The sequence below is a fragment of the Cimex lectularius genome, unplaced genomic scaffold, assembly GCF_000648675.2.
Source record: "Cimex lectularius strain Harlan isolate CLEC.00 unplaced genomic scaffold, Clec_2.1 scaffold227, whole genome shotgun sequence".
In the NCBI taxonomy this organism is placed as follows: domain Eukaryota; kingdom Metazoa; phylum Arthropoda; class Insecta; order Hemiptera; family Cimicidae; genus Cimex; species Cimex lectularius.
This window is the reverse complement of record NW_019392955.1, coordinates 582,358-604,154: the sequence shown is the minus strand read 5'-3', so window position 1 is coordinate 604,154 and position 21,797 is coordinate 582,358. Positions and strand designations below refer to the sequence as shown.

The 21,797-nt window shown below is 33.9% G+C and overlaps 1 protein-coding gene across 1 annotated transcript in view; it reads right to left on the bottom strand.

The window, feature by feature from the left end:
- Positions 1-21,797, bottom strand: part of LOC106663687 (C3 and PZP-like alpha-2-macroglobulin domain-containing protein 8) — a 648,112-nt gene that overhangs the window by 105,838 nt on the left and 520,477 nt on the right. The window contains exon 6 of the mRNA XM_014388721.2: positions 1,657-1,782. Within this exon, the coding sequence (XP_014244207.1) occupies positions 1,657-1,782 (126 nt within the window). The remainder of the gene's footprint in view (positions 1-1,656; positions 1,783-21,797) is intronic.

The following is a 21,797-nucleotide window of genomic DNA, read 5'->3' as shown; positions in this document are numbered from 1 at the left end:
ACATTAATGGCCCAGACCTCTGCCTGAAAGACCGAGGTGTTATTACCAAGAGGATAGGAGATGCTGATCCCTAATTTAGGTATGTGTATTCCAGCACCACTTCCCTTATCCTTAATGAGTGAGCCATCGGTGAAGCAGTCTAGGCTACGATGGTCATCATCAGACCTATAGTTATAGTCACAGGGAGTAACTACCTGAAAGTACTTTTTCCCTAAAGGTGTTTTCACCTTTTTATCGCTTACACCCAGCAGTTGGTTGTTGACCTTACTCAATAAATGTAGAATTTTCGACTGTACTATATTATTTCCCTTATGGTTCCAGCTGCCTTCACTAATTAATCTATAGCAGCTGGTTAGTGCTTTAACCTTGCTCCAGTATGTTTAGTTTTCGTCCTTTTTGTGCGCTGTGTATTAATGTCATGCTTGTTTCTATTGTGTTTGGTTCATGGTTGTAGTGTATTAAGTGTGTGGCGTAATTTCATTTTCAGTCATTGTCTCTGAAGGATCTAAGATGTTCTTTGAATCGATCCCTTAGTTTCCTTCCAGTCTGTCCGATGTACAACCAGAGAACTAGAAACCTTCTCCAACTTTTTCAACCAACACGCAATTTATTTATTTACTATTTTAATATGGTTAAGAGAGTATTTCAAGTACGTACAAAGATTTTTTAAAAGCCTATTTGTAAATATATCGGGTTTGAGGGTAGGCCTGCTGGTTTTGAACCTTAGATCTTTACCTTACAGTTGTGAGCGCAGTATCAACCCCTAAACCGTTGCTCCCACACCCGCCCCTTATTTTAATTAATTCAATTATTTCTTTTATCTAAGAAATCGTGAGATGCGGTCTGGTATGATGTAGGTTTCAGAAAAACATTTTCATTTTTTCAACATTTTTTTTATCTAAGATTTTGTTTGAGATGAAAAAGTGCCACGAGCGGGATTCGAACCCACGATCTTCGGCTCAATTCGCCGCTAACCACTTGACTTATCGTGACTTCATCTCACCAAAACGTTAGATAAAATGAATAATTCAATCAGTAATAAAATAAGTCAATTTATTATATTATTTTAAATAATTCTATAATTTTCTCGTCAAACAAACTTAATTCTATAATTTTGTAAGTAATAGTTTAAAATAACTAAACTCATATTGGTAGAGATTGAGAAATAATATACTGTGGAAGGCCAAGTCGAAGGCCTTGGAAGGTGTATTATTGAATTAACATTTATTTTCTCTTTATTTGTAACGCGTAAAACATATGCATATTTAAAGGGCTAACCTCAATAATTTTAAAGAGGTCCTCCAAACTTCAATTTCAATGTAGTTGATCGTTTGGAGAATTGTAAAAACCAACGAATGCTCGTAATAAAAAAGTACCTAATCAATATTTCTAAGCAGAAAAAATAAAATTTATTACTATTTTCTTCAAATTTTATAATTTTACGACCACTTTTTTAACCATTGTAAGTAGTGAAGAAACAATGATAACCATGTTGATATAAAAATGTAAAAAATATTTGTTCTGTGTACAGGCGTTAACTCACCTGAGGAAGGATTAAAATAAATTCGAAACGTTGTGGATAAAAACTGGTTGTGGTTTTTTGAGATGACCTATTATCCCACCTTCAAGAAGGAAGAATCATAAGATTTTACTCACCGTCATTGAGTGGTATCTGTTCCCAAATTGCGATTCTTGTTCCTGTCGGATCTCTAACGTGAACGTTACCAATAATGTCGTTGGCCAGGCGAAGTTCGTGATCCAATGCCAAAACCCAAAACTCAACTGTAACAAAATAATACGATTTTCATTAGAATTTTAATCAGAATTGATAATATTTTCTGTCAAAGTAAATTTAACTGAGTTTACATATTTTTTGTTTTTAATTGATTGATAATTCAATAGTTGATTTGAGAAACATGCTTGAATAGAAAAACGTATTACATGGTGTAAAGCCGTGATAAGTTTTAAGAAACTCGATTTTGATAGAAAGAAAACGCTTGCTATGCCAGTTTCGTACATTTCAAGGCGCCAAGTTAGATAGTTTTGCAAGATCAGTCAGTCATCATGGTTTAGCGTCATCGCCGTAAAAGTGATAAATTGAATTTTTGACAACTTTCTAAAGTTATTGTGCGAGTGTGTGTGTGTGTGTGTGTATTTTTCCGGCGAGAGTAATCCTAACGCCGGGGATTTTATTGATACATGCTCCATTATAATATTACATGTTTATGCCATACAGAACAATGTTAATTATTTAATCATTTTGTTTTATTTCTATAATATACTAAATTCATTGAATTCACAATTTTGTTTATGGTTAGATTTCGTATTTATATTTGCGCAAAAATGTATACATACAGGATGCCTATAACAAAATATTTAAAAAATTAAGAAATACAGTGAGTTCATAAAAATAGAAATAGTTCATGTTGCTTTTCTCCTTTATGCTCTTCCATAGTGAATGATGTCATGACGGAGATTAAGATCGATCAAAAACAATAGACGAATAGACTAATAAAGTGAAATTAAAACACAGCAAAATAGTAAAACGAATTTACTAATGCCAAAACCCGTGTTTCTTTTTTGTGAGTATTGAATCAAGAAAATATAAGAAAACAAAGGATGGGGATAACAAAAGGTTATTATTTGGGTTTTGGCTTGAGTCTTGAGAAAAAGTATCGGATTGTTTGAAGAAATAAGAACCAACCCGATTGGAATCCAATGGTGCGAAATAGTTGAACATTAGGAGTGATAATTTCTTTGGAGTAGATTTTAATGATTTCTACTTTATATAAAGTGTAAAAGTTTTTCGTAAAAATTATGATAATTATTTATAAAAATTACAAGCGTTTACATAAAATGGCACGAGATGAATATTCCTTTTATTATTATTTAAAATAGCACTAAATATAAGTAAAAAATGTAAAAGTAACGTAATTCCACTCATATAGGAGGGCTTAACTACCCGTTGGGTTTCGCGGTTAAAGGCTCAAACCGCTTTATTATGCTTTTTCCAAATGAATCTCAAATAAAATTTCACGGGGTAAGTCTGGGTTCAATTCCAGCGTTATTAATCACTCGGCCACGGCGGACTTAATTGTAATAAATATAAATTTAATGAAGTGTTATTTTTAAATAGATTTTCATTTAAATTATGTATTTAGGGATAATTATTTGTGTTTGAATACTGTTTGATTTCGTCTAATCTTTGAACGAAGAGTTTTGCTATGGTAGAAATTACACTAACGGACAAATTTAATGCACCACTCAATTTATTTACTTCTCATAATTAAATCCATTATTTTTGTTCAATAGATAAGTTAATGAGGAGCTATAGTAGTAGAAGTAAACAATAAATAATGATTCTTTCAATTAATTAATATTTTTATGTAAAATTTTTGGTTGAAATGAAAAATTTAGTGCCACGAGCGGGATTCGAGCACACAACCTTCGGCTCAATACGCCGCTGCTCTAACCGCTATAGCTTAGGTATATTTTATTATTTGATGGTTCTCAACATTTAATCTCTATTTTGATTCTTTGCACTTGCTTCAGAAATTTATCTTTAGAATAATCAGGTTCGGATCGGACAATTTTAATTTATTCCCGTTATTTTGTTTTTTGTTTCTTTTTTAATGTATTCCAAAACAGTCAGCCAATTAATCTTTATTAAGGTATTGGTTGAAATGAAAAACTCAGTGTCACGAGCGAGATTCGAACCGACGATCTTCGGCTAGATACGCCGCCGCTCTAACCACCTGTGAGCTATTGTGACTTCGAAGTCACTAAATACGCATTTAACCTTAGGTCGTGGGTTCGAATCCCGCTCGTGGCACTAACTTTTTCATTTCAACCAAAAACCTTACATAAAAAGATTAATTAATTGAAAGAAGTAATTTGATCACTAGACCACTAAATATAATGGATTTAATAAATAATACTTTGTTTATTTCCTTTATTTACTTTTGTACTGATTAATCCCATTTGCACAAAAACTAGCATTAAGCCCATTCATTGTGCTACGCCTAAAGATCAGTTAATATTTTTCCTTCGTTGATTTCGTTTGTTATTATTCTCATTCTTAAACATTTTTCCATAGCTTCAGTCAGGCATTTGAGTGAGTTTGACATTGACAGTTTCATAACATTATTAGAGGAGGTATAAAGCCAGCGCGAAGTCGCCAGGAGACTGAGTGTAAATCACTCTACAATTGAGAGGGTTCATCGGCCTTTGTTTTTTTGCTTTAGAAAAACAGGGCTTCACACTAGAAGACCTAGGGCCTACTACCGACAGAGACTATAGATTCACCATCGAGCTCTACGAAACCGCAGCGATACGGGAAATGAGATACAAAATCTGATAATGCAAGTCCGAAGTGTTTAGATTTCCTCCAGGACTACAAGAGGAACGCTCAATGAAAACATCCTCAGGGCTCGGCACCCGGCTGAAGGACCTCTCTTACCACAGCTCAGAAAATGGGCAGGCTTCAATTCACACGGGTACATGTGAATCGGAACTTGGGAAATTGTGGACGAATTCTCTTTACAGATTAGGTGAGAGTTGGCCGAGGTGGGCATTCATATGGAGACGTTCAGGAAAAAGGTACGCCCCATCCTATATAGATCCATCGGTGCCATTCCAATGTGCACACATGTGCGAGGAACATCTGAACTTCACAGAGATACTTACAAGCCATAATCGAAGAACGTGTAGTGTCATTTGCCCCCTCCCGCAATCGGTGAGAGATTGTTGCAAATGCAGGATAATGCCAGTCTCCGTAGAGCACATACTGTTGATAACTACATAAATGAGGTTGAAATTGAGTGCTTGGTGGGGCCATCTCAAAGTCCAGATTTGGTTCCAATCGATATTTTTATGAGGGTTCGCAACAGCAGAGGTCATATCAACCATCAGGGTACCGTTGTTTTTGAAAAAAGCCCATTTTTAAGAATGTCGGGTTTGACTGCAGGGCCGCTGGATTCAATGGATGGGACCTCTACCTTACAGTGATGAGCGCCGTGTCAACGCATATATCGTTGCGGCCACCGACACACTAAATCTATATATAAAGATTTAAGATTGAATATACTTTTGTTTTTCATTTACATAATCTATATCGACAATTTTTACGATAATCCATCCTATCAATAGTTCAGTAATCCAAGAATTATAATGATTCTATTTGGAAAGATAGTTTTGGTTAACCTTTAACCCGCTTGCATTTCGACTGAGAGTTCATCCGCTTCGATAAACCGAGTACAATAGATACAGCGATTTTTTTGTTGGAAATCTCAGATCCGGCGGCCGTTTGCTTCTGTCCGGGTCGAGGATCCGAACTGTTCCGTATCTAGCCGAGACTTTATATCAGTGATAAATTACTGGTCTAATGAACACTACCCGTTTAATTTGATTTCGGCCCGAGTTTCTCAGTGCATTTAACTCGGCTGTTAATTGTGTTTGTTCCAGTTTATAGAAGATTACGTTATTGTTTTCCCGGAGTCGTTAAGTCATTACACGCCAAATTACACTTTCAGAGCGCTGATTCACTTTGAAAATGTTTGTACGACATCGGAGTTTATTTGTCCAAAGTGATATTTCCAACAATAAATAAGCGCGTTAAACCGACCCTAAGACAATTTACTGGTTTGCGAAATGAGCGAAATTCATCTGAAGAAGACAAGTTCTAACGTAAACCTTGAAATTTTATGAATTTTTGCTGAGCAAATTAGTCAACTGAAAAGAAGATTATATCATTAAAAAATTACGAGATATCTCAATTGTCTATTTTTTATTATACAAAAAAACGACCAATCTGAAAGTATTGTAAACCTTTAGATTCGTTAAAGATATGAAATTGATTTAAGTTAGAATACAAGAAAACAAAAAGTTACTGTTACAAAAAATAAATAAAATAAAAATTAATAAATAAAGTCTAAATCAGACAAAAAATAGAAAAGTCAAGTAATTGGTAAACGTTTTAATTAGTACCTTGTGTACACTCGATTAGTTTCGTGGTCCGATTGACCAAATAAATTCTTTTCAATTAATTAATTTTTAAGTACGGTGTTGGTTGAGATAGTTTATACACACTATTATTTCTTTGTTCATTTATAAAATGTTTCTTGCAAAAAAAAAAATATTTCAACTTAAAAAAGTGTTGTAAAAGGGCTTAGGTCAAATAAAAGTTGAAGAAGTTAGTAGACCGTGCGATTTATAAAAAAAAAAAAATAATTAAAAAAAAATTAAACCATGTGTTTTCTTTGGCAGTGTCGATATTCGTTTTTTGCTCTTCCAATTGGGGAAATAAAATTTTTCACACTGCTTCGTTTTTTTGCTGTCGCAAAAAAATTGTGATAATGTGATGATAAAATCCACTAGTTTTCGTGGTCCACTTGACCAATTAACATCTTTCAATTAATTAAGGTTTTTAGTTGAGATTAAAAAAGTCAGTGTCACGAACGGGATTCGAACGCACGATCTTCGGCTAGATACGCCGCTGCTCTACCACTTGAGTTATCGTGGCTTCGATCCACTCGGGCACTAACTTCCCATCTCAACCCCACCTTTTGAACTTGCCCTCCTTTTTGCCGTTTTTCAAATGTCGTGTAATCTATTTGATTCTCGGCGATAATGAAATGGCCACGGAGAGCTTTAGTGAAGCATACATCATTTTAACTTATTAAATTCACTAGTTTTCGTGGTCCGCTTGACCAATTAATATCTTTCAATTAATTAAGGTTTTTAGTTGAGATAAAAAAGTCAGTGTCACGAGCGGGATTCGAACCCACGATCTTCGGCTAGATACGCCGCCGCTCTAACCACTTGTGAGCTATTGTGACTTCGATATACACGGACAGCAACGTCCCATTTCAACCGTCAACCTTTCGAATTTTATCTCTTTTTGCACTTTTCAAACGGCACGAACTGTATTTGTTACTTAGGACAACACATCAAGAAACCCTTCATGTGGAATCCCCATACTAGACTTAAACGAAAAGTACTCAATACAAATACAACTACTTGTTGAATACAAACTTCTTTCTAGACTTGAAGATCGTGGGTTCGAATCCCGCTCGTGACACTGACTTTTTTCATCTCAACTGTAAACCTTCATTAATTTATGATAAAACTTCACCGATCTGTCTGAAAATTTAAAACCTTATCAATCACACGAACTGGGGGCGTCGGTACCGCAACGGTTTAGGCGTTGCAACGGCGTTCATCACTGTAAGGTAAAGGTAAAGGTTGGTTCGAATCTGAGAAGTATGCTTTGACCCCATATCCCCATACAGTAAGTCCATGTCGGTTGGAGTAATATGTTGTCGATTAGTATGTTAAGGGATAAAAGGCTAGAAAGAAGTTTGTATCGTCTTTGAGTACTTTTCGTTTAAGTCTAATACGACGATTCCACGACGATGTATAGTGCTAAGTAACGAATACAAGTTTTATTTTATAAAAGTATATTCAGAAAAGAAAACAATATATTACATTCTTTTTTACAAAATAACAAAATAATAATTGTAATGGCATGATCTAGTCGTCTGCAAGTAACGAATACAAGTTTTGCCGTTTGAAAACTGCAAAAAGGGGTGAAATGCGAAAGGTTGTATGTTAAGAAGGGATGTTGGTGTCCGAGTAAATCGAAGTCACAAAGCTTTAGTGGTTAGGGCAGAGTCGAATCGAGCCGAAGGTCGTGCGTTCGATTCCGCTCATGACACTGACTTTTTATCTCAACCAAGACCTTACATAAAAAGAATAATTAATTGAAAGAAGTAATTTGGTCAATTGACCACTAAAACTTAAATGGATTAATATTATACAATAGTTATGACAAATAAAAACAGTAAGAACCTTTTTTAGTTTTGCTCTGCAATCAAATGTCCGTCGTTTAATAAATAGTGAAATGATAAATTTTTTGCCGACATTGGGCGAGTTTTATCGAGGGCTGGACTTAAAAGTTGAAACAATAAATTGTAAATGTCTGTCGTGTCATAAGAGCCGGGTGATTTTCCTGATACGGACACTTGACACTCGCATTTCTACAATATAATATCCAAACCTAAATCACCGGATTCGTGTCAATTTCCAGTATTAAAATTTAACAGCGTTTGACATGTTGTCCATGATTAAAAGGACTCGAAATGACCATTGGTCATTGTAAAACAAATTAAATATTTTGTACGTTTTTAAAAGCATGTTCAACAATTTTTATCAGTTTATTCTTACCGTTGAATAATTGGCAATAAATTGTGTTAACTTACGTACTTAGTCGGTTATTTTTCATTTTTACTTTCTCTAGTATTTATGATCAACTTTATTGTTATATTCATTGCTTTAAAGCTGTATTTAGTGGGGCCGGCTTTACATCGTTTGATAGAATTAACCCTTCTGTCCACTGAGAAAATACCTTATGGCAAAGGATTACCTTCGAATTTCACCAAATGGGTAGCATGATCTTATTTGAGAGAAGTTCGCTTTTAGAAGTCGTTAATTCAAAGCAGGTTCATTTGGCTTATCCCACGTCTCTCTGTTTTGTGCCGAACAGAATCCTCTTTGCATCCAACGTCCACTGAACATGTTTGAATCGAATCCTAACTTTGTACAGTCTGTCAAATTGTTTGTTTAATATTTTTTGTGTTTGACCCGTATTTAGAAAATTTTGGCATTAAAGCGCCTTGACCATTCAATACAACATACAGATAACAACCATTTTCAACGATTAATTTAATTTAATTAATTAATCTTTATGTAAAATATTGGTTGAAATGAAAAAGTTAGTGTCCTCCGTTTTGCCACTGCTCGTGACAATAACTTTTCTCAGCTAATACCTTACATAAAGATTAATTAATTGAAATAAGTTATTTGGACAATCGGACCACGAAATACAATGGAATTCATATAATCTTTATTATTATTATATTTTATTGCAAAAGCGTCTAGAGCCGCTACAAGTAACTTCGTTTTCATTTTTTTCTTTATTTTTAATCTTTATTAAATGCTACCTTGCAGCGACATTTAATCGTCACTGTTGGTATTTTGGCTGGTTGTATGCAAAGGTTTGGGATGAAAGAACTTGGGAGTTGGAATGAGTATCCAGAGTTTTATGAAGGCGTCTGAATTGACTTCTTGCAGTTTCAAAAAAAAAAAAAATCGAACAAATTTGGGAACAACTTAATTGATCAGTACGATGGCGAAACCCAGGTCCTAAACACTAGAAAAGTTGGAAACAGTTGTTCTTAATGAGTGGAAAAGAATTTCTCAGGAATTTACCAGAATTCTTTCCCAAGGAAAGCAAAAGCATTTAAAGCGAGCAACACACTCGATTCAATGCTATGCGACGCTACCCGACGACTTGTTACGTTTTGGTAGGGTGTACACATCCATGCAACGTCAAGCGCACGCCACGTACAGTCACACAGCGTGTATCACCATAATCACTATCGTGTGGAGTTTAGTGACCGTTAATCGATAATTATTCAGATATCGTGAGATGGGGTCTGGTGTGATGTAAGTTTCAGAAAAACATTTTCTTTATCGTGCCAACGTTTCGATCTTTTATTGAGATCATCTTCAGGGCTCAAAGTGTTTGTCTGCCCGTTGGCACTCTCAACACGACACGCAAGGATGGCACAATTACACAGAAGACAAACACTTTGAGCCCTGAAGATGATCTCAATAAAAGATCGAAACGTTGGCACGATAAAGAAAATGTTTTTCTAAAACCTACGTCACTCCAGACCGCATCTCACGATATCTGAATAATAATCACTATCACAAACGCAACGCTTCGTTTGTTCTTAATGCACTATTTTGAGCAAAACCTTGTAATAAATTGTTAGTTAAATTTTATGAGCACAAAAATCTAATAAATTGTTTGTTAAACTTAATTATTTTAAATAAATTATTCCGGTGTTTTGATAAATTTTCCTCCTAATCATCATAATTAAATAATTTTTATAAAAACTCATGAAATTTTGATCTCGTGTAATTTCGTTTATATTAAAATAATAATGCTGTAATTAATATAACAACAAAATAACATATACATAGTTTGAAATAATCTAAAAAAATATGAGGGTCCTGTTCTGACGTTACTCGACGAAAACCAGGAAATAAATTGTTTGTTAAATTCTATGAGCAAAACAATGAAAAAAATTAGGCTAGTTTTTAGATTAGTTTTTATTAGGATTAGTTTTTTGACTAAAGTGTTTGGATCCTGTATACATTTGAACTGTTAACTTTATTGCAAGATACGCCGCTGCTCTACCACTTGAGCTATCGTGACCTCGATCCACTCGGACACCAACTTCCCATCTCAACCCCACCTTTTAAATTTTCCCTCCTTTTTGCCATTTTTCCACTAAATTCGTGGGTTCGAATCCCGCTCGTGCCATTGACTTTTTTATCATTATAAAAATTACATACATTCATTTTTTGAATTAAGTTATACAGGGTGTCATGTTACTTTTTTTCTCTTTTTTTTAAACCCTCGGGGTGCCGGTGTTTTTGAAAAAAAAAACCACCATTTGTAAGTACGTCGGGTTCGAATGCAGGGCCGCTGGATTCGAACCCATGACCTATACCTTACGGTGATGAGCGTAAACCGTTGCGGCCACCGACGCCACCACAAGTGATTTGATATTTTTAAGTCTATCCAATATTCAGTCCTATTTTCAACTCACTAAAAAGAGGAATAAAGTTTTCACTGAATGGCTCTACGAAAAATACTTCCAAAGGCTTGGCTGGTTAAATAAATGAGAAAAAATGGCAACTCAATAATCGTGGAAACGAATGCTTATCGTTGAAGGTTCCGTTTTAGCAATTTGGAAATAAATTGAGAGGTGGTCAGTAAAGAAAAGATTGGATCCTTTTGAGGTTGGAACGCTTGGTTGAACCCCACAGTTCGATTCGTCTTTGGGTTGTTTATATGTTTCTACTCTTTTGAGTCGCATGTGAAGGCGAAGTAAATTTTTGTTGGTGTAAAGTGAACGACATAGCAACAATTTTATCCAATAAAAAATGACACCCTGGGCGTCGACTCATTTTAAAAAAAATGAAGACTTTTCTTCTATTAATTATCAGTTGTGTGTGAACTATTTATCAATAATTAAGACAAAGGGGTTAAAGGAAGATTGGTTTGAACGTCTTATTTTATGTAGAAATCGAACAAAAAAAAAACTTTAGCCTACATCGATGTGTATACACATACACATTATAAGGGAATACATGCAAAAAGTGTTATTCTACCACATAATAAACTTTTAAATAAACTTTGACCAACATTAAATGTTTTTAATTATAATTAATTAAGGTTTTTAGTTGAGATGAAAAAAAGTTAATGGCACGAGAGGGATTCGAACCCACGACCTTCGGCTAGATACGCCGCTACTCTACCACCTGAGCTATCGTGACCTCGATCCACTCGGACATCAACTCCCCATCTCAACCCCCCCTTATGAGTTTTCCCTCCTTTTGCCATTTTTCAACTGTCGTGTAATCGGTTTGGATTCTCGACGACAATTGAAATGGCGACGGAGAGCTTGAGTGAAGTGTACTTCAGTTAATTTATTAAATAGTGAATAAAATTATGTAAGTCAAAGAGTAGACGCAATGGTGTTAATTGATGAGAAAAATACCACTTCGTTTATCATCGTGTTCTGAATGGTAGTAAGATAAGCGTTCATCAGACCTTCTTGCACTCAATATCAAAGGTGGGCCCGCCCCATACTCCATTCATCACATTTTTCTGATGCTGCGCGCCTAACGCCATTTTGATGCGATTAACGTCTCATCCTCCCCAACATTTTCTTTTGAGTTTTTCCCCTTTTTGCGAGAATCGGTCTGAATTGACGTAAATAGCGCCAGGGGATGAGGAGTTAAAATTTTTAGAAGGGCCAAAAGGGGTGAAATTGATGATGAATTACGTCGTCCCCCCTCCCACCACGTAAAGCCCCTTTTCAAAGGATTACATTTTGTTTAGTTCATGGAAAATGCATATTTTAATTAAATTATCCTTCCCTCACAATTTCATCTTCATAGGCGAATATTAGGATATCCATGTATTACAAGTAAAACAAAATCAATTACTGCGTCCAATTAATAATCTTAAACATTTATTTTGACAAATATATAATGCAACTCATACAAATAATAATAAAACCAACGATATAAAGTTTTGGACGATTATAGTTAATGAGGATAATTGAACATCCAGTTCCTCCGTCAAGCTAATGATTAAATTCATCCCCTTCATCAGGACTTTGAAACTATGTATAATTAAAAATTTGCAAGGTTTACATTATTTAAACTTACAGTTTAAAGTATAATTAAATTACCAATTAAGTTCACACCGAACGAGATCAAACATCTCCATTCTCCATAGAACATCAGAAACGTTACTTCTATCCGGTTCTCTTGTACAGTACAGCCAATAAAATTACCCAAATTTTTCATAATACTTGTCAGCAGCTGTATTCATAAATTTAAATCTAGAACAATTAAAAATTCTGTTTGCCGATATCCATAATACAGAGATGATAACAAAACAACTTTTGCGACATCAAAGACTGGTATATTTGCCAAAATAAATATTTAAGACTATAACATTTTTTATTTAATTTTATTATTATCATTATTTTTTACGAGGGTTCGTAACAGCAGAGGTCATGTAAACCCTCAGGGTGCCGTCGTTTTGGAAAAAAAATAAAATAAAAATAATTGTAAGTACGTCGGGTTCGAATATGCTGGGCCGCTGGATTCGAACCGGGGACCTTTACTTAACAGTGATGAGCGCCGTGTCAACGTCTAAACCGTTGCGGCCTCCCCCCCATTAACTCGTCAATTAAATTTCAGAAATATAACCTCCATCCTGTTATCCTATACAGTACAGCTACTATACTTAACCATCTAACCGAAATTGACCATAATAATGTCAGCAAAAGCATTTAGATCCACAACAATTATCAATCGATAATAATGATCATTTTGCTGATTTCCCAGTTTACCGAAATCCATATAAAAAAGAGGATAACATCGCGAAATGAAACACCCATTTATTTTATGTCCTGCAGATAAGTAGTTCAATGTGTCACGCTTGGTCGAGAACTGCCACGCCTTGGCCCCGTAGGAAGAGAGTAAGCAACGGTTGAGAATCAGGCAAAATGGAAGGTGACAAATTAAAATCTTATTAAAATTTCCTATCGATTACTATAGGAGGGCGCCTCTCCAGGACGATTTCCCGACTACACAGCAAGTTTGAAATTTAATTTAATTGTTATATTTGTTTAAAAAAATGTTAATGAAAAAATGAATAAAAAGTTAATTAAAGTTTGAAATTTAATTTAGTTTGAAGTTTTCGTAAAAAGTGCAAAAATTAACGTGTACCCGAAATTTTGAATATACTGTTGTTTTTACTGATGAATACTGAAGCTAGGAAATCATTTAAAAAAGTCATCCTGTTTAACGTAAAATTTTCTAAAAAATTAGACCTAGTCTGTGACTTAAAGCTGAGAAAATATGCATTTCCAAATTTAGCCATTTTTTCGTGCAAAAACTTGATGAACGTTTTTTTTTATGGGCAGTGTATATATTGAATCTGAAATCTTTCACACACACAAATTTGTTTGTATATGTATTTTTTGAGTGTATGAGTATTTTTTCTGAATTGAACTTCCGTCCATTCTATGTCAAAAGCACATGCACTTCTTATTTCACCTTCCATGGGAACATATACACTTTTCAAACGTATCGTTTTGAAAAAAGTTCCAAAAGTTAAAAGTTTTGACGATTTTTAAGAACCGTAGTTGTCACTATTTTTACAATGCTAGTTGAAAGAGAATACTAGAATAAAGGAAGAAAAAAAGATGGAGCGATTATTGTACATAAAGATTGTACGGATAAAATATTAATAGGTTGTACTGTAGATTAAAAAAAAACGGCAAAATGAGAAATAACTATGAATGATGGTTTATTTTGTTTCAACAAACTCTTACTGTTTTTAGCAGTGATTAGGTTATGTCAAGAGTAAAATACATTTTGCAAAATTATCTTTTTGGCTGTTAGTTATAGTTTAGAAAAAACAACTATAGAAGAAAAAAGTTTTTTATGTCTTTATTGTTAAGGGAGTATTTCCTAGATTTTTCAACTTTGATTATACAGTGACCTGTTAAAGGGCCATCAGTCTTTTTCTTTTCCAAATAGATTAGAGGCGAAAGAAAGAAGAATTTAGCAAGAATGGATAAAACAATTGGTAGGAAGTTTGCATAATAGGGCTTTTGTTCTTTTACCTCGATAGCGACTTCGTTTGGATATTTAATTTGGTCTCTTCCTTTTGTGCTTTATGCCGCTCGTAAACCGGGTTACCTTGTTCCCGACGTCGGCATTTGAATAAAATATGCTTTCCAAGAGCGTACTGCAGTTCTATTCCTTTTCCTCGTGTTTTTTCTTTTTTTATAACGGGGTAGAAAGAAGGATCTAAAAATCATATTGCTTGTTTGTTTAAGTTACTGTTATTACGTAAAATAACCGAGGCGACTGTTAAGGGAGCAGTCACCTCCTCTGTCCTTTTACTCCATTCTCCTCACGTTTCGCACTGAACCTATTTCATGTTTTGAATCTGAAAAAAAAAAGATTCAAGCAGACTCAGACTAAAAAAAATCTTGGAAGGTGTCTTGTTTACAAATTTATTAGAGTTACTGTATAAAAATTTAAGTAACAAATGAAATGTTTAATAGACTCCATATGAATTAGTTTAACAATGACCTTAATTATTCATAGTCCTAACATTATCAAACTTTTTTGTAAAATTGTAAATTGGACATTTCACATGGCTTAGTGCAACATAAGTAGATTTATTTTCCTTGCGCCTGATGAATTTACTGCCGAAATCTATGGACGTTTGAAAGCTGACAGCGCACAATAGATTATACAATATACAGCAAAGATTTCGTCCCAGTAACTCCTCATTTGTTAGTTTGGACACAAAATAATTATGCATCGCTGTAGATTTTGTGTTTTTGTAAATTACATTAAAATATCTTATTTCCGATTAACAAAGCTGACATTAGTTTTTTGAACCACCAAAACACACTGAATACAATTTATGGGGAAAAAAAAATTTCTCTCAAATTTTTATCCTTTCCATTGTCTCTGATTTTTTTTCCAAGAATTACAAAAATTTCCAGCAAGTTGAAATGGCTCCTCTGACCTATAGGAACGTTTATAGGAGTTGTCAATCCTTCGATCTACGCCAAATCGATTACATTTGACCTCAGGATTTTTTTTTCTGATTTGGTCCTTATTTTTCACACTTATAATGGAATAAAAGCTATTCGTTGTAAAAGACAGACTCAGACAGGAAAAAGAGAAATTCAGCTTTATTACGATTGCAATATCGTTGAATTTTGCTAAAATTCGGAAGATTTATGAAATGTTAAGGGAACACCGGAAATCGGCAAAAAAGCAATTGCCCCAAGGCGAATTCCGCAGAGCAAGTATATTTTTTTATTGCCACGAAAATTCTTATTTCAAGATTCTAAAGGGTGCTTAAAATGAGTCCAAATTGTTTTTTTAGTTAATAATAATTATATATACAGGGTGAATTGCTACTCGTGCTACAAACTTCTCCAGTAGATTCTTCACCCTAAAATGAACAAAAAAGTTCATATTGTCCATGGTCNACATTGTATAAATTTTTACGATTACTACCTATTCCCTTAACAAATATAAAGATCAATGTATGAGTCTTATACATTTAAAATTTCTTTTAAAAATTTTCTCAAATTTTTTTAAAATTTGAGATCTCATTGAGGTGGTTTTCTAGTTTAGAACTAAAATTATATTGTAAATTAAAAACATCAAAAGTTTAAACATTCTTTAAATACACTAGTAATAAATAATCAAATCCTATATTAAATGAGACAAATGAAATAAAACTCGAACTCTTACGTTAAGATCTTCGTGTACATAAACAAATACACACACAAATATCATTAGTAAAATATTCAAAGATAAAAATTTCAGACGATTCCCTCATCACCAATATTTACTTTCTTACGGTTTTTTTAAATTTTTATAAATATTAAGACCAAGTGGAGTTGATATTGTTTTATGGTATTGTGTTTCTATAATGTTGTAATTATATAGAATCATCTCAATATAATATGTCTTTATTGCTACTGTATTTCCACACGGTCGGTTCAAAATGTGAATTCGAATTCCAATTAAAGCTATTAAATTCACAGATTGCTAAGTACGGATTTAACAGCGGGCAGTTTATGTCTTTCAAAATAATCCAAACAAAATATGACTAATATAGGCAAAAAACCCGTAAAAACAGTTTTTGCGCAGTTTCTACAAATCCATTACACTGGTAAAGTTCCAAAAAAAGAAAGTACTCGTTGAACTTAAAGTACAATTACTGACCACAAGTGCAAGTACTTGAGTAATTGACCTTAGCAAGTACAAGTACAAGTCCTGAAGTGCATGTAATTGCACCCTGAGTAAACAAGTACAAGTACTTAGACTTGTACTTGTACTTCCGTTTACAAGTAGCTGTAGTTGAAACTGTTGTCATTGTAAATTATTAATATCGCAATATTATTACGACAATTTGAATTACACTTATAATAATTTTTCCCAACCAATGTTTTTAAACAATTTTACCGTATAGCTTTCATTCAATTTTATTCTATTCTCAGTCACAATCAAACCTTTCCTATGGAAATCGCCTTTACCGATGTCGCTATAATTAAGTAATCTCATACCAAATATTTATACAGACATTGTATAAATTTTTACGATTACTACCTATTCCCTTAACAAATATAAAGATCAATGTATGAGTCTTATACATTTAAAATTTCTTTTAAAAATTTTCTCAAATTTTTTTAAAATTTGAGATCTCATTGAGGTGGTTTTCTAGTTTAGAACTAAAATTATATTGTAAATTAAAAACATCAAAAGTTTAAACATTCTTTAAATACACTAGTAATAAATAATCAAATCCTATATTAAATGAGACAAATGAAATAAAACTCGAACTCTTACGTTAAGATCTTCGTGTACATAAACAAATACACACACAAATATCATTAGTAAAATATTCAANAATAGTAATAAAAATAATGGACTGAAACTGAATATCATCATTACGTTTATTTTTTACTTTAAAAAAACGAAAAAACCTATTGTTCAATTAACTCGCGCTCACATGGTTAAATTTCTTTTATAGTTTTTTTTTTCTCTTTTCATTTACGTAGGTCGAAATAACGGAACATTTTGATATCAAAATAAAAATAAATGTAAATTTAACTCTTTACCCGAATGAAGTAAGTTTAAGGTAAAAGTTAGGCAATTGTTTAGATGATTTCATTGACAATATATCAGCTTGATGGAGGCCTATTATCTGATGATCATGCGATCCCTTTTGTATTGTTACAATTGACAGCATACTTTGGATATATTAAACCCATTAAGTTCGGCAAACATCACGAAGATTGATGAGTCCGTTTAACTTTTACGAACGAGCTGCTTAAAAGATTAGAGGTATATATTGATACTAGGCCATTAACTTTAAAATGGTCTCTGTTAATAAAGAAAACCCGATGTTTTATGAATACCAGTAGCACGCAATTATACTCCACCGCATTAAAAAATGATGAATCGTACATACTGCATAACGATTATCAATATTGCTCAATATGAGGATTCTTTTGATTTATTGATTACTAAAGCAGATGAATTGCTAAAGAGTTTAAATAAGAACATTATTTAACGCGTAACCTAACGTCACATTGTATAAGTACACAAACAGGCGAAAAATTCCACCCACTTGTAATATAACTTGATTTGTATATATTTTTATATAATAATCAAAGTTTCTCGTTTTTTAACGTGTAATAATTGAGTCTTTGTCTAAAAATGTTTAAAATAATGTAAATTGCTAAGAATAAAAAGACGGACAGATAAAATTGGTTTTAATTTTGTTTAGATTTTTAATTAACATTTCAATATCGCGTATTTTCTTCTTTTGCCTTAATTACATTTCGAAGACATCTCGGCATACTTTCTACCGGTCTGGAAATGTCTCTTTGCTGAGGTTATCTCATTCTTCAGGAAGAGTCCTTTCAAGATCGTGCGTTCTATCAGGAAGTGATAGACGTGCTCTTTTCGACTTTTGAGGTTATCCTATAAATTTTCGATGGAGTTCAAGTCTGGAGAACGGGCAGGCTAGGCTAAGACCCTGATGTTATGCTGTTGAAGATACGTTTGTACTATGCGGGCGACTTGTGGAGGAGCATTATCGTGCATTAGAATAGGGTTGTCGCTGATTTCATCGAATATAGGCTGTGCATGATGTTCCAAAATTTCATCCACTTAGCGAGTTGCCGTCAAAGACCCTCCACGAACAACAGCCAACTCTGTGCGACTCTCCATTGAATTTCCCGCGCACACCATCACTGAGCTACGACGAAAAGGTTGGCTTGTACCTTTCATTTCGCCTTCTCCACATTCTTTCATGCCCATCAGGATTCAGTAGAGCAAATCTTCACTAATCTGTAAAACGACCAATCGTCCAAAGACCAATGGGTGTGGCCTCCAGCAAATGCGAGCCGTACAACTCCGTGTGTTCTGGTCACATCTGGTCCTCTTACAGGGCGAAAAGCCATCAGTCCATACTGATCTAACCTTCTTCGAGAATTACGTTCAGAAATGTCGACATCTCGAACTTCCTGGAGCTGAAAAATCGCTTTAACAACAGTAAGGTGCCGTTTCGCAAACTTCTCAAGGTCAAAAAAGGTCATCCTGTGGTTCTGTTACCTTATGAAGGCCTTCTATGGTAGGACCCAGTTTCTCGAAATCAATAAGTGCAATCAGCATCAATAAGTACAACATCACGTGCAACATCCTCAGCACAAAGTGGCATTTTTAAGTCTAAAAATTGAAATTAAGAAAACAAAGAAGAAAACTAAACAATTTATTGCTTCAGAATTCAAATGAGACAGAATAAAAATTTTAAATTCTGTAAAAAGTAAACATTAAAAAATCCTTTATCCTTGTTTTGGATTAAGGATTAAGTGTGTTTACCTCTAATTGATATTCCCAATTTGAAATACAGCATAAACAGTTATTTATTTATAAAAACAATTAGATATATAAAGGGCAGAATTTTCTTTCGAGATCGAGAAAATGAAAAAAATTAATTGGGTGGAATTTATTGCCTGTCAGTGTATATTGATAGAGTAAATATCCCAGGTATTTAGTTTAATCGAACCGGGCTTTGCAATTAGAGACGATATACAAAGATAATTTGGGGCGTTATAAGGCCGTTAATGTCAACGTGAGAGGCATGATTTGAATATTATGAGAAGCACGCATCAACTACAAGTCCCGCAAATGTGAATGGAGCCTTGCATTACCTATGATTAATGCACGGCACCTGAAACCTTGCGACTGAATAACGCGAGCCGATTCCCAACGGACGACAGGCTAATTTGACGCCGGCCGGACACGTTTGCCGCAAGTTGACGACCAGCAGATCAGTTACGGCAAACCGGGAAAGAATTCAAATGGGAAAACACGGGACGGTTTTTTTTTACTTTCGAAAAAAGAATATCACCAGGAAAAAGAGCAATGGTGTGCTATTTGAATTGAAACAAGTGAAATCAATTTGGAAAAAATGTCGATCCGCACGACGCTGACTGTTTTGGAATACATTAACAAAACAAAACACAACGGGAATAAATTAAAATTGTCCAATCCGAACCCGATTATTCTAAAGATTAATTTCTGATGCAAGTGCAATGTTGAGAATAATCAAATAATGAAACATTAAACCTAAGTATAATCACTATTAAACTCATCGAACCGGAAGCAAAATATAATGAAAAACCTTTATGTAAGGTATTGGTTGAGATAAAAATGTCTGTGTCACGACTGTGATTCGAACCCACAGGAAAATGGCAAAAAGGAGGAAAAATTCGAAAGATGGGGTTGAGAGGTTGGTGTCCGAGAGGATCGAAGTCACGATAGCTAAAGTGGTAGAGCAGCGGCGTATTTAGCCGAAGGTCGTGGGTTCGAATCCCGCTTGTGACACTGACTTTTTATCTCAGCCAATACCTTATATAATGATTAATTAATTGAAATAAGTTATTTGGTCAATTGGACCACGAACTCTAATGGTTAGTGAAAAACATTAGAACAAACAAAAAACTATACATAATAAAAATCATAATTTTTTTTCTTTGTTAGTTTTGTTCTTTCTCAGAAAAAACTTGACCGATCTGAAAGTATTTTGTAAACATTTAGATTCGTAAAAGATTGTTTTACGAATTTATAATAAAAAATTGGGTATATTTTGAATTTATTTACGTTAAAATACAAGAAAACAAAAAGTTACTGTTACAATAAAATAAAATTTTCGATGTGAAAAGAGAGAGAGAGAGAGAGAGAGAGAGAGAGAGAGAGAGAGAGAGAGAGAGAGAGAGAGAGTGAGAGAGAGAGAGGGACAGAGAGAGACAGAGAAAGGGAGAGAGAGAGATAGAGAGAGAGTGAGAGAGAGAGAGAGATAGAGACACAGAGAGAGAGAGAGAGAAGTTAGCAGGGGTCTGGTAATGCTCTTTCCTCTTTCCAAAAACAATTTATTCAAAAAAGTCTAATGTCTAAATCAGACAAAAAATAGAAAAGTTATCAGTGGATAAACCATAATTAGATATAGATAATTAGAACCGTGTATACACTTATGTAGTTTGAAGTGCAAAAAGAGATAAAATTCGAAAGGTCGACGGTTGAGAGGGGACGTTGGTGTCCGAGTAGATCGAAGTCCCAATAGCTCTCAAGTGGTTAGAGCATCGGTATATTGAGCCAAAGGTCGTTGGTTCGAATCCCGCTCGTGACACTAACTTTTTCATCTCAACCAGACTTTAAATAAAATGAATAATTAATTGAAATAATTAATATGGTCAATTAGCCCATGAAATATAAATGGATTCATATTATGAATGATCCCCGTTATATTTCGTGGTCAGATTGACCAAATAACTTCTTTGAAATAATAAATCTTTATGTAAGTTATTCGTTCTAAAGTTCAGGGATAGATATGCGTAATTGGTTGTGCGAGGAGAATTACCTCCTATACATAACGTTTTTTTTATCGACTGGAACTACATTTTGAGTAGACAACTATCCTTGAAAAAACTGAAAAAATTCGTCTTAATTTCAACTTAACCAACGTACTTCGAGATCTCGTAGTCGATGTCGGGTTTTTTCGTCATTCTCTAATGTTAATATGAGAAATAGGATGCTGCCCTGATGTTGGTCTTACAAAGGCCGAAAACGTGGAAAGTGATCACAGAGACTACTTCTTTCTCTATCTTACCAGAAACCAGATCCCAAACACATTCAAAGTAATGTATTAAATAACTCTTTTTATTATCCCCCTGGGCAACGCTGGACCATAAAGCTAATTTAGTATAAAATCAAGATTGAAGTGAAATTTGTAGACTGTCTGGAACGGCTTAAAATGTAATTTAACTAATTTTAAGAGAGAAATATTTCAAAGGCAGTTGTTGAAATTGGAATTTAATAGATATTGAAAATATTTTCGCTAATAATTTGCTTTATTGCTATGCTTCAAAGTTAATATAATTACTGAATGACGGCGAGAAAGAATTTCTTGTTACAGTTATGAATTCGACAAATTTCAATTTTGATAAGAAAGATTTTCTCGGTTTGTTTTTTCCATATCTAACTTTTTAAATCTGTCATGGTTTTTATTCTCCTGAAAATGCTATCTTGAAATT